Source organism: Dicentrarchus labrax, unplaced genomic scaffold (assembly GCF_905237075.1).
Source record: "Dicentrarchus labrax unplaced genomic scaffold, dlabrax2021, whole genome shotgun sequence".
In the NCBI taxonomy this organism is placed as follows: Eukaryota; Metazoa; Chordata; class Actinopteri; family Moronidae; genus Dicentrarchus; species Dicentrarchus labrax.
In genome coordinates this window covers 19,761,263-19,772,768 of record NW_026136722.1, presented here as the reverse complement: position 1 = coordinate 19,772,768, position 11,506 = coordinate 19,761,263, and the positions used below count along the sequence as shown (strand labels likewise).

The 11,506-nt window shown below is 42.0% G+C and overlaps 2 protein-coding genes across 3 annotated transcripts; both read right to left on the bottom strand.

Moving 5' to 3' along the window:
* Window positions 1-544: 544 nt before the first annotated feature.
* On the bottom strand, window positions 545-10,007 carry LOC127356335 (heat shock 70 kDa protein 1-like). 2 transcript variants are annotated; one of them, XM_051387995.1, is made up of 2 exons: window positions 9,870-10,007; window positions 545-2,656 (listed from the first exon to the last, which is right to left on the bottom strand). In XM_051387995.1, the coding sequence occupies exon 2, from the start codon at window positions 2,635-2,637 to the stop codon at window positions 718-720; it is 1,920 nt and encodes a 639-aa protein (XP_051243955.1). In that variant the 5' UTR covers window positions 2,638-2,656; window positions 9,870-10,007; the 3' UTR covers window positions 545-717. The 2 variants fall into 2 exon arrangements, with proteins under 2 accessions (XP_051243955.1, XP_051243953.1); XM_051387993.1 differs by lacking the exon at window positions 9,870-10,007 and adding an exon at window positions 3,248-3,401.
* On the bottom strand, window positions 7,030-10,007 carry LOC127356336 (heat shock 70 kDa protein 1-like). Its single transcript, XM_051387996.1, has 2 exons — window positions 9,870-10,007; window positions 7,030-9,278 (listed from the first exon to the last, which is right to left on the bottom strand). The coding sequence occupies exon 2, from the start codon at window positions 9,257-9,259 to the stop codon at window positions 7,340-7,342; it is 1,920 nt and encodes a 639-aa protein (XP_051243956.1). The 5' UTR covers window positions 9,260-9,278; window positions 9,870-10,007; the 3' UTR covers window positions 7,030-7,339.
* Window positions 10,008-11,506: the final 1,499 nt, after the last annotated feature.

Genomic DNA, 11,506 nt, shown 5'->3' with positions numbered 1-11,506 from the left:
ATTGAAAATATAAGTCTGGAGTGTGAGATATTACTTATTATTATTATTATTTAACTAATATAATCATCACCAGCTTCCTCTTAGTCTGTACCTGTGTTCACTTGTTCCTGGACATCTGGTGGGGATTTTATGTCGCAGTTAATTCAGTGATTACATTTTAAGACACACATTAAGTAGATAACAGTTTGTAAGAGCACAGTTTCTCAAATAAAACAATAAATATGGTCAATAAAAGTCTTTATCTCTGAAAGCAGTGAGGTAATCTGCCAAAATTTAAGTCAAATTCTGACATCTAGTGGTTGTTTCTGTGAACTACACTGCTTCATTGTGACATCTGATCACATTAACGAGTCAAGATATTCATAATTTACTTGACCATACATTTATCTTATTTCATAATGTCACCTATAGTCATTTTAAAACCTCACATAATTTTAAAATGTTAAACTGTAACAGCTAACATTTACTCTGATATTGATCTTATTGTGGCTGCACTTTTTCACTGTGAATGTTATAAATCTTTCATTAATGATGAAGATGAAACTAAGAGACACATAAAACTTTATTCACCATCAGCTTTATTGCAAAGTCCAGCAATGCAACATTTAAACATATTAAAGAACCAGTTCTCAATCATATAAACATAGACATAATCTAAAATATAAGGTATAAAGTTTTATATTACACATTTAGAATGAGTCCATATGAAGGGCCACTTTAGTCCACCTCCTCAATGGTGGGCCCCTGGGAGCCGGCTCGTGCCTGCTCTCTACAGCTACCAGTGGGCATTCCTCCCTGATACAACTTGCTGATGACGGGGTTACACACTTTCTCCAGCTCTTTCTGCTGGTGTTGGTACTCCTCTTTATCAGCCAGCTGGTTGTTCTCCAGCCAGCCGATGATCTCGTCACACTTCTCAATCACCTTCTTCTGGTCCTCCTCACTAATTTTGCCCTTCAGGTTCTCGTCCTGCACGCTGCTCTTCACGTTGAAGGCGTAGGACTCCAGGGAGTTCTTGGCAGCGATCTTCTCCCTCTGAAGGTCGTCCTCGGCTTTGTATCTGTCGGCGTCCTGCACCATCCTCTCGATCTCTTCTTTGCTCAGACGGCCCTTATCGTTGGTGATGGTGATCTTGTTCTCTTTGCCGGTGCTTTTGTCCACCGCAGACACGTTCAAAATGCCGTTGGTGTCCACGTCGAAGGTGACCTCGATCTGCGGGACCCCTCGTGGAGCGGGCGGGATTCCCGTCAGCTCAAACTTGCCCAGCAGGTTGTTGTCCTTGGTCATGGCTCTTTCCCCTTCGTAGACCTGGATCAGGACCCCGGGCTGGTTGTCGGCGTAGGTGCTGAAGGTCTGGGTCTGTTTGGTGGGGATGGTGGTGTTGCGTTTGATCAGGGAGGTCATGACTCCTCCGGCGGTCTCGATACCCAGGGACAGAGGCGCCACGTCCAGCAGCAGCAGGTCCTGAACGTTGCCAGAGGTGTCGCCCGTGAGAATGGCGGCCTGGACGGCAGCACCGTAAGCCACCGCCTCATCTGGGTTGATGCTCTTGTTCAGCTCCCTGCCGTTGAAGAAATCCTGCAGCAGTTTCTGGATTTTGGGGATGCGGGTGGAGCCTCCCACCAGGACGATGTCGTGGATCTGCACCTTGTCCATTTTGGCGTCCCTCAGGGCTTTCTCCACCGGCTCCAACGTTCCCCTGAACAGGTCGGAGCACAGCTCCTCAAAGCGAGCCCTGGTGATGGAGGTGTAGAAGTCGATGCCCTCAAACAGAGAATCAATCTCGATGCTGGCCTGGGAGCTGGAGGACAGGGTTCTCTTGGCCCTCTCACAAGCTGTGCGCAGCCTCCTCAAGGCTCTCTTGTTCTGGCTGATGTCCTTCTTGTGTTTCCTCTTGAATTCCTCCACAAAGTGGTTGACCATGCGGTTGTCAAAGTCTTCCCCGCCCAGGTGAGTGTCTCCGGCCGTGGCTTTGACCTCAAAGATACCGTCTTCGATGGTCAGGATGGACACGTCGAAGGTGCCTCCGCCCAGGTCAAAGATCAGGACGTTGCGTTCTCCCCTCTTGCCTTTGTCCAGACCGTACGCGATGGCGGCCGCCGTCGGCTCGTTGATGATCCTCAGGACGTTCAGTCCGGCGATGACGCCCGCGTCTTTCGTGGCCTGTCGCTGGGAGTCGTTGAAGTACGCCGGGACCGTGACGACCGCGTTGGACACCTGGTGGCCGAGGTAGGCTTCAGCGATCTCCTTCATCTTCAGGAGGACCATGGAGGAGATCTCCTCGGGGTAGAAGGTTTTGTCCTCCCCTTTGTATTCCACCTGGATTTTGGGCTTCCCTCCATCTCCAACCACCTTGAAGGGCCAGTGCTTCATGTCAGCCTGCACCACTGGATCATCCAACTTTCTTCCAATCAGTCTCTTGGCATCAAACACAGTGTTGCTGGGGTTCAGAGCCACCTGGTTCTTGGCCGCGTCCCCGATCAGCCTCTCGGTGTCGGTGAACGCCACATAGCTGGGGGTGGTCCTGTTGCCCTGGTCGTTGGCGATGATTTCTACTTTTCCGTGCTGGAAAACCCCCACACAGGAGTAGGTGGTGCCCAGGTCGATGCCGATCGCTACGCCTTTAGCTGCAGACATTTTCACTGGAGACGCTCGTCTGTCAAACAGTTCAACAACATTTTAGAAACAAGTTGGAGGAAGTAAACATCAGCACATTACTGCACATGTGCACTGACTCACAGCACATCATTAATACTGCCATTATACTGTTCTGCTCTTCATTAGCACACTTATTCATCCACTGCTCAACATTATCAACACTAATTATTACTATTCATTACACTTCTGTTATATAACAGTTAGTACACATATTTTACATGTCTGATTTTCTATTTCTTTATACTTTGTTGTTATATTTTGTACTACAATGCACATATTTTAAAGTTCTTTATTATTATTTCTATTTCTTGTGATGTCTTACCCCCAGTAAAGGGATCAATAAAGTATTTCTGATGGTGATGTCACAGTCTACAGTCATATTTATCATCATTAGTTTAGTTCAACATTGTTCACTTTAAGTCAAATTGTGTAAAAATGCAGCAGAAAATGTTTTCTGAGCTTCTCGTGTTCAAGAAAACATTTAAAAACTAAACAGTTTGCTCCACTTACATCCCTTCAAAATAAAACGCAGATATGAATGGAGCAGATATGAAAGCATGAAGCTTTGAGAAATGAGTGTTGGACTTACAGTTGAGTGCTGAGTGGTCTGTGTTGTGAAGAGGATTGATCTTCTCCTTCCTCTCTGGATCTTCTGCTGCGGTCTGATCTGTTTCTGTTGCTGTCTCCGCTCTCCGACCAGCAGCTTTATATCTGTGGAAGCTGTCTGGCTGCTTCTAGACGTTTCACACACACACACACACACACACACAACACACACACACACACACACACACACCATCAAGTAGGAGTCTGTGGCAGAGACAGCTTCCTGTTGCACATTTCAAAATAAAAGCATTCAAGAAATAATACTGTGTAAGTGACTCAACTCAAGACTCATTCGTCTTATTTTGAAGGGTACATCATTTGACTGCCTGTATTTTGCTCCAATGTGAGTGCAGCTTTTGTTTCCTGTGTGATGACATCATGGACCGAAGTTTCTGGCTCCTGTCAGAACTTTCTAGGCAACCGGAGCAAAATCCAGACAGAAATGAATTTTCTCTCATTTGATCATTAGTTACTGTGAAGATTTACAGGACCCTAAAATACACAAGAGACTAAAAGATTAAAAACAATGCTAAGTTTTATTATTTTATTTACACTTTTCACATCAAGACAAACACCAAAACTACAAATTACAGCAACTAACACAACCAAAGATTAATAAAAAGGAGGTGGGGGTACAGTGCAGAGCCTCACAATTCATTATCATAGTGTGCACTTGATCCTCAGAGGAACCCAAAATATCAGAGCATGTTTTAAAACTTTATCCCAGTTTATTCCAAAATTATATTCAGTATCGCTGTTTGCTTTTAACAATGTCACAGAAAATCTTAACAGTACTATTACCTCACTTTGTAGGGGATGATAATGAGACTGTTACTACCGGTGCTTCTCTCCTCTTTATAGCCCCCCATTAAAGGGATTATAAGAGTCCAAGACCCCCGCTTTCTCTCTGTAATCATCTTTTTTACCAATTAATCCTACGCTTTTTATCTCCACCACAAAACAGAATAAAAACATTCTGTTTATATCATCGAACCAAGATTTTGGAATATACAGAGGAACTGAAGAAAATAAAAAAGATAATCTTGGGACAATGTTGATCTTCAGCACTTCAGCTCTGCTCCATAAGGACAGAGGCAGGGTTGAGCACCTTCTACGGTCTCTATAGAGTATAATAAAGGTTGTGCAGTCAAATCAAATATCTTATTATTGGTGTTATAATCAATACCCCCAAATATTTCATCACCTCTGCTTCGTCCAAGATCCGTCATGTACGTGTCAACCAAATATCATCTGCATACATATTTAATTTGAACTCATGACCACTCATTAGAACAGCTGTACGTTCTATAGTGGTTCAGACAGGTCCATGATACAATGCTTCAATCCATTCTAAGCACCTTGGACCAAAACCATATCCAGAAAGAGCATAAAACAGGTACGGCCACTCTATTGTGTCAAATGCTCCCTCCAACATCCAGTGACGTCGCTACCAGTGGATGTCGGAGAGAGTGACCATGAGCATCATTTGGAGAAGCCTCCTCATATTGTTGGATAAGAGGCGTGCGGGTATAAAGCCCTCCTGATCCAAGTGAATTAAACTGGATACAACTTTCTCTCAATGTTTCACTTCTATTTTATGCACTTTGTCGTCATTATGAAGAAAACTTAAAGGCCTGTAGTTGTTTACATCCAAATGGTCTTTCCCAGTTAAACAATTGTTTCAATACAAGCACAAAAAATGTACTTTAAACTTTACTGCTCAGATTGAGATTTTACATATTAATTTATGATGATTAAATGTTGATTAGTTTTAATGGATTAAACTACAGTTAACACCACATCGAGCGTCTGAGGGCAGAAATAATCAATCAGGGTTGAAAACACATAAAAACTTAGTTGTATAACAAGTTTAGACTGTTTAATTCTGATTCTGATCATCATCTGTTCTAATATATATTTTAGTCTTTATTGTTCAGTCTCAACATTTTAAATTCTGGTTTAATCAAATCAAATGAAAATAACTTTATGATCTGTTAAGAACTTTATTTGTGTAAAGGCATCTAATGCGTACACAAAAATGACTTACACTGTCCATTCATTATAAAGCGTCTTGTTTAGAAATCAAAGTGGTTGACAGTTGCTTATCCAACACATTTAATGTCTGTTATTAACTAAAAGCTGAATACTCACACAGCTTCAATCAGCACTGCTGCTCCAGCTATGTACATGTCTCCAATCACACACACATTTAACTTCTCCCCTCTGTTGAGATTAAACAGAACAATCAAACAATATTTATCCCATAAAACACTGACTTTAAGTATTTTAATTACATGTAATTTTATTACACAAGTACAATGTAAAGGAGTGCACAGCCTCCTTATGGGTTTGCATTCAGTTCATCTGAAGAAAATATTTACGTTATGTTTATTTTTTTGAATAAGTACAATCTTGATTACATTTATTTCAGTTACGTTTGACTTAAAAATATTTCTTCATGTGTATGAAGTTGTGTCTTTAATGAGTCGCAGTAACTGTAATATTAACGTCTCCCTCCAGTGTTGGACAGTAGCTTTACATCAATCCATAATCATCGACTTGGTGATCAGCAGCACCAAAGCAAGTAAATACGGCTGTTTTTTGGTGTCTACATCCTCTGAGATCTCTCAGTATAAAGAAGGCTGATTCCAGAGGAAGGTCGACCCACAAGGTTTACATGATCTCTGTCTGAATGTCTCTCCGGTGTTTATATAGTTTGAAACAATCCCAGAAAATGTGAATATGATCACCAAACTTACAGAATGCCCTCCAACACAAAGAAGAGTTTAAATACTCTCATTCTGGTTTAACTCTGTCTTCTAGGCACATTTTATCAGTCATTATAATATAAATCTTTAATTCCCATTTCAGTTTGGATTCCTGAGTATTTCCTACATTACGTCTAACTCATCTGTATACGCTGTAAAACCTGATGAGTTAGTTTACCTCACACTGAGGAAACTGATCGTCTTAAACTTTTTAAGTTTATTAACTCACACAATTTAATCATGGAGGTTATTTAACTTTGGTAACTCGGGTAAATGAAGTTAATTGAACTAATTCCATTCAGTTAATTGAAGTTAAACTCATATGCAGCATTTCTCCAAACTTATTTAAAATGTGTGAACAGAATTTATCTGAATAAAGTCACTTAAAAGAATCTTTATACAAATGTTAGGTCGAATTTTTTCGGTATTACATTACCTGTCAAAACAGCTGACGTACGATAAAAACAATGTATGATTAATTGATTATCAAAATTGTAGCCGATTAGTTTTCTATATTGTTTTATGTGACAAACATCAAATCCGTCAGCATCATAATTCTTATATTTTTATAAAGATATAAAGTCGACTTCAATGTTTTTAATTTATGTTATCTTACTTCTTTTTATTAAGATGTGTTGTCAGGTTTTACAGGTTGTAGACAGACTGTTATTATTTATTGCTCTACAGTTAACATGAAAACCCTTTTTAAATCTGATGGTAGTTTACAAATCTGCTGCAGTGTCTGATTTATAGGATTTCAGATTTTACTCACAGAAGAGTTGATCTACATTAATTAACACTTTATCTGCACATTTTCTAAAGCAATTATTTTAATTTTCCAGGTCAGAAATCTGGAAAAGCTGATTTATATTAACATTAATTATCCTTTTTTAATCAACTTTAAAAATGTATGTTAACATCAGAAACATTTTGTCATTTAATGTCTGGACCATTTAATAATTAATAAATCATTATAAAAACATAGAAACCAGAAAAATTCAATTTATTTTTCATCTTTATTGCAAAGTCCAACAAGGCAGAGATGAAAAATCCAAATGTAACTTATTATCCAAAAGTTTAATAAAGTTTCTTTATAAATAAGATGAGAAACACAGAATGAGGTGAGATATAAAGTTACAGTCGCAGTAGTAATCACAATATTTACAGGGAACGTCTCTAAAACATTTACATCTTTACAACTTATTCATTATATTAAAAAAGGGAGCAAACATATGAACACAGGGCAGGACGTTACAGGTGGAGGGTAAACAGTCCCAGTGGTCATAGAGTCCATATGAAGGACCACTTTAGTCCACCTCCTCAATGGTGGGCCCCTGGGAGCCGGCTCGTGCCTGCTCTCTACAGCTACCAGTGGGCATTCCTCCCTGATACAACTTGCTGATGACAGGGTTACACACTTTCTCCAGCTCTTTCTGCTGGTGTTGGTACTCCTCTTTATCAGCCAGCTGGTTGTTCTCCAGCCAGCCGATGATCTCGTCACACTTCTCAATCACCTTCTTCTGGTCCTCCTCACTAATTTTGCCCTTCAGGTTCTCGTCCTGCACGCTGCTCTTCATGTTGAAGGCGTAGGACTCCAGGGAGTTCTTGGCAGCGATCTTCTCCCTCTGAAGGTCGTCCTCGGCTTTGTATCTGTCGGCGTCCTGCACCATCCTCTCGATCTCTTCTTTGCTCAGACGGCCCTTATCGTTGGTGATGGTGATCTTGTTCTCTTTGCCGGTGCTTTTGTCCACCGCAGACACGTTCAAAATGCCGTTGGCGTCCACGTCGAAGGTGACCTCGATCTGCGGGACCCCTCGTGGAGCGGGCGGGATTCCCGTCAGCTCAAATTTGCCCAGCAGGTTGTTGTCCTTGGTCATGGCTCTTTCCCCTTCGTAGACCTGGATCAGGACCCCGGGCTGGTTGTCAGCGTAGGTGCTGAAGGTCTGGGTCTGTTTGGTGGGGATGGTGGTGTTGCGTTTGATCAGGGAGGTCATGACTCCTCCGGCGGTCTCGATACCCAGGGACAGAGGTGCCACATCCAGCAGCAGCAGGTCCTGAACGTTGCCAGAGGTGTCGCCCGTGAGAATGGCGGCCTGGACGGCGGCACCGTAAGCCACCGCCTCATCTGGGTTGATGCTCTTGTTCAGCTCCCTGCCGTTGAAGAAATCCTGCAGCAGTTTCTGGATTTTGGGGATGCGGGTGGAGCCTCCCACCAGGACGATGTCGTGGATCTGCGCCTTGTCCATTTTGGCGTCCCTCAGGGCTTTCTCCACCGGCTCCAACGTTCCCCTGAACAGGTCGGAGCACAGCTCCTCAAAGCGAGCCCTGGTGATGGAGGTGTAGAAGTCGATGCCCTCAAACAGAGAATCAATCTCGATGCTGGCCTGGGAGCTGGAGGACAGGGTTCTCTTGGCCCTCTCACAAGCTGTGCGCAGCCTCCTCAAGGCTCTCTTGTTCTGGCTGATGTCCTTCTTGTGTTTCCTCTTGAATTCCTCCACAAAGTGGTTGACCATGCGGTTGTCAAAGTCTTCCCCGCCCAGGTGAGTGTCTCCGGCCGTGGCTTTGACCTCAAAGATACCGTCTTCGATGGTCAAGATGGACACGTCGAAGGTGCCTCCGCCCAGGTCAAAGATCAGGACGTTGCGTTCTCCCCTCTTGCCTTTGTCCAGACCGTACGCGATGGCGGCCGCCGTCGGCTCGTTGATGATCCTCAGGACGTTCAGTCCCGCGATGACGCCCGCGTCTTTCGTGGCCTGTCGCTGGGAGTCGTTGAAGTACGCCGGGACCGTGACGACCGCGTTGGACACCTGGTGGCCGAGGTAGGCTTCGGCGATCTCCTTCATCTTCAGGAGGACCATGGAGGAGATCTCCTCGGGGTAGAAGGTTTTGTCCTCCCCTTTGTATTCCACCTGGATTTTGGGCTTCCCTCCATCTCCAACCACCTTGAAGGGCCAGTGCTTCATGTCAGCCTGCACCACTGGATCATCCAACTTTCTTCCAATCAGTCTCTTGGCATCAAACACAGTGTTGCTGGGGTTCAGAGCCACCTGGTTCTTGGCCGCGTCCCCGATCAGCCTCTCGGTGTCGGTGAACGCCACATAGCTGGGGGTGGTCCTGTTGCCCTGGTCGTTGGCGATGATTTCTACTTTTCCGTGCTGGAAAACCCCCACACAGGAGTAGGTGGTGCCCAGGTCGATGCCGATCGCTACGCCTTTAGCTGCAGACATTTTCACTGGAGACGCTCGTCTGTCAAACAGTTAAACAACATTTTAGAAACAAGTTGGAGGAAGTAAACATCAGCACATTACTGCACATGTGCACTGACTCACAGCACATCATTAATACTGCCATTATACTGTTCTGCTCTTCATTAGCACACTTATTCATCCACTGCTCAACATTATCAACACTAATTATTACGATTCATTACACTTCTGTTATATAACAGTTACAACACATATTTTACATGTCTGATTTTCTATTTCTTTATACTTTGTTGTTATATTTTGTACTACAATGCACATATTTTAAAGTTCTTTATTATTATTTCTATTTCTTGTGATGTCTTGTCCCCAATAAAGGGATCAATAAAGTATTTCTGATGGTGATGTCACAGTCTACAGTCATATTTATCATCATTAGTTTAGTTCAATATTGTTCACTTTGGGTCAAATTGTGTAAAAATGCAGCAGAAAATGTTTTCTGAGCTTCTCGTGTTCAAGAAAACATTTAAAAACTAAACAGTTTGCTCCACTTACATCCCTTCAAAATAAAACGCAGATATGAATGGAGCAGATATGAAAGCATGAAGCTTTGAGAAATGAGTGTTGGACTTACAGTTGAGTGCTGAGTGGTCTGTGTTGTGAAGAGGATTGATCTTCTCCTTCCTCTCTGGATCTTCTGCTGCGGTCTGATCTGTTTCTGTTGCTGTCTCCGCTCTCCGACCAGCAGCTTTATATCTGTGGAAGCTGTCTGGCTGCTTCTAGACGTTTACACACACACACACACACACACACACACACACACACACACACACACACACACCATCAAGTAGGAGTCTGTGGCAGAGACAGCTTCCTGTTGCACATTTCAAAATAAAAGCATCTTGCTTCATAACACTGATTAAATAAGAGGGTCACTTACACATTTTTGTCTTATTTTGAATGCAAGCTCATTCTAGTTCCGGAACATTGATTGTATCTTAGCAACGCTGACCAATCAGAGTGCAGCTTTAGTTTCCGGTGTGATTACGTAATAAAAGGAGTGTGAGAACTTTCTAGACAAATGGAGCAAAATCCAGAAACTTCAGCACTTTCAGCTCAAAGTTTAATTTAATTGTTTTTATTCACTGGTTCCAACATTCAACAGAAAGAAAACAGAAAGATAAAAGAAACTTTTATTCAGGAATATTTATTCACTTTTGTAGAAGCTGTTTCATCATATTTGGACCTTTTAATTATGAGTCTGAGGCTGTTTGGATCGCTTTCTTTATTTTCCTTTTATTTTACATTTAATCCACAGTATAATTTTATGATCAGCTTTATCTGATCTTATTGAGACCTCATTGTTTCACAAGTTTCTCAGAATAAATACACAAATTAAAATATATTTATTGAATGTCCTGCAACAGATACTCAAGCAATCGTTTTAAATGAATGAAAGTGATGTTTCAAATAAACAAGAACTTACATAAAAAGTTTGCTTATTTATACAATTTAAATTAAATCTACAGGCTACAGCTTTAAATAAATAAATTAATATTACTGTACTTGAGATGTAATCAGTATGTCCAGCTATCTTCTTAAAAAGTCCACTCTTGACCCAGGGGTTTTAGCCAACTATAGACCGATTTCTAACCTCCCCTTCCTCTCTAAGATTCTGGAGAAAGTAGTCACCAAAGAGTTGTGTGAATTTCTACATAACAATAGTTTATTTGAGGATTTTCAGTCAGGATTTAGAGTTCATCATAGCACAGAGACAGCTCTGGTTAAAGTTAATAATGACCTTCTGATTGCTTCTGACAATGGACTTGTCTCTGTACTTGTATTATTAGATCTTAGTGCTGCATTTGACACCGTTGACCATAATATTCTTTTACAGATTTGAGCATCTAATTGACATTAAAGGAACTCCACTAAGCTGGTTTAAGTCATATTTATCAGATTGTTCTCAGTTTGTACATGTTAACGATGAATCTTCAATAAATAATACAGTTAGTCTGTATTGACAACAAAGTCCTTCAGCGATGAGTATGATCCTGAGTGGATCCACAAACTCGAGCAGCACGTACGGGGGCAGAGACACGAGGCAGGTCACACTCTGGATCTGGTCCTCACCAGAAACGTTGAAATCTCTGATCTCGTTGTCTGGGACGACAGGATATCAAGGCCAGTTTCAAAAGAGGGAGGAAAATAAGGGCGTTTTCACACCTATAGTTTGTTTGCTCTGGTCCGAATCAGGGACCAACTTGTTAT

Excerpts from the sequence above, each read along its gene's own strand:
- LOC127356336 (XM_051387996.1), bottom strand. The coding sequence starts at position 9,259 with ATGTCTGCAGCTAAAGGCGTAGCGATCGGCATCGACCTGGGCACCACC.
- LOC127356335 (XM_051387995.1), bottom strand. The coding sequence starts at position 2,637 with ATGTCTGCAGCTAAAGGCGTAGCGATCGGCATCGACCTGGGCACCACC.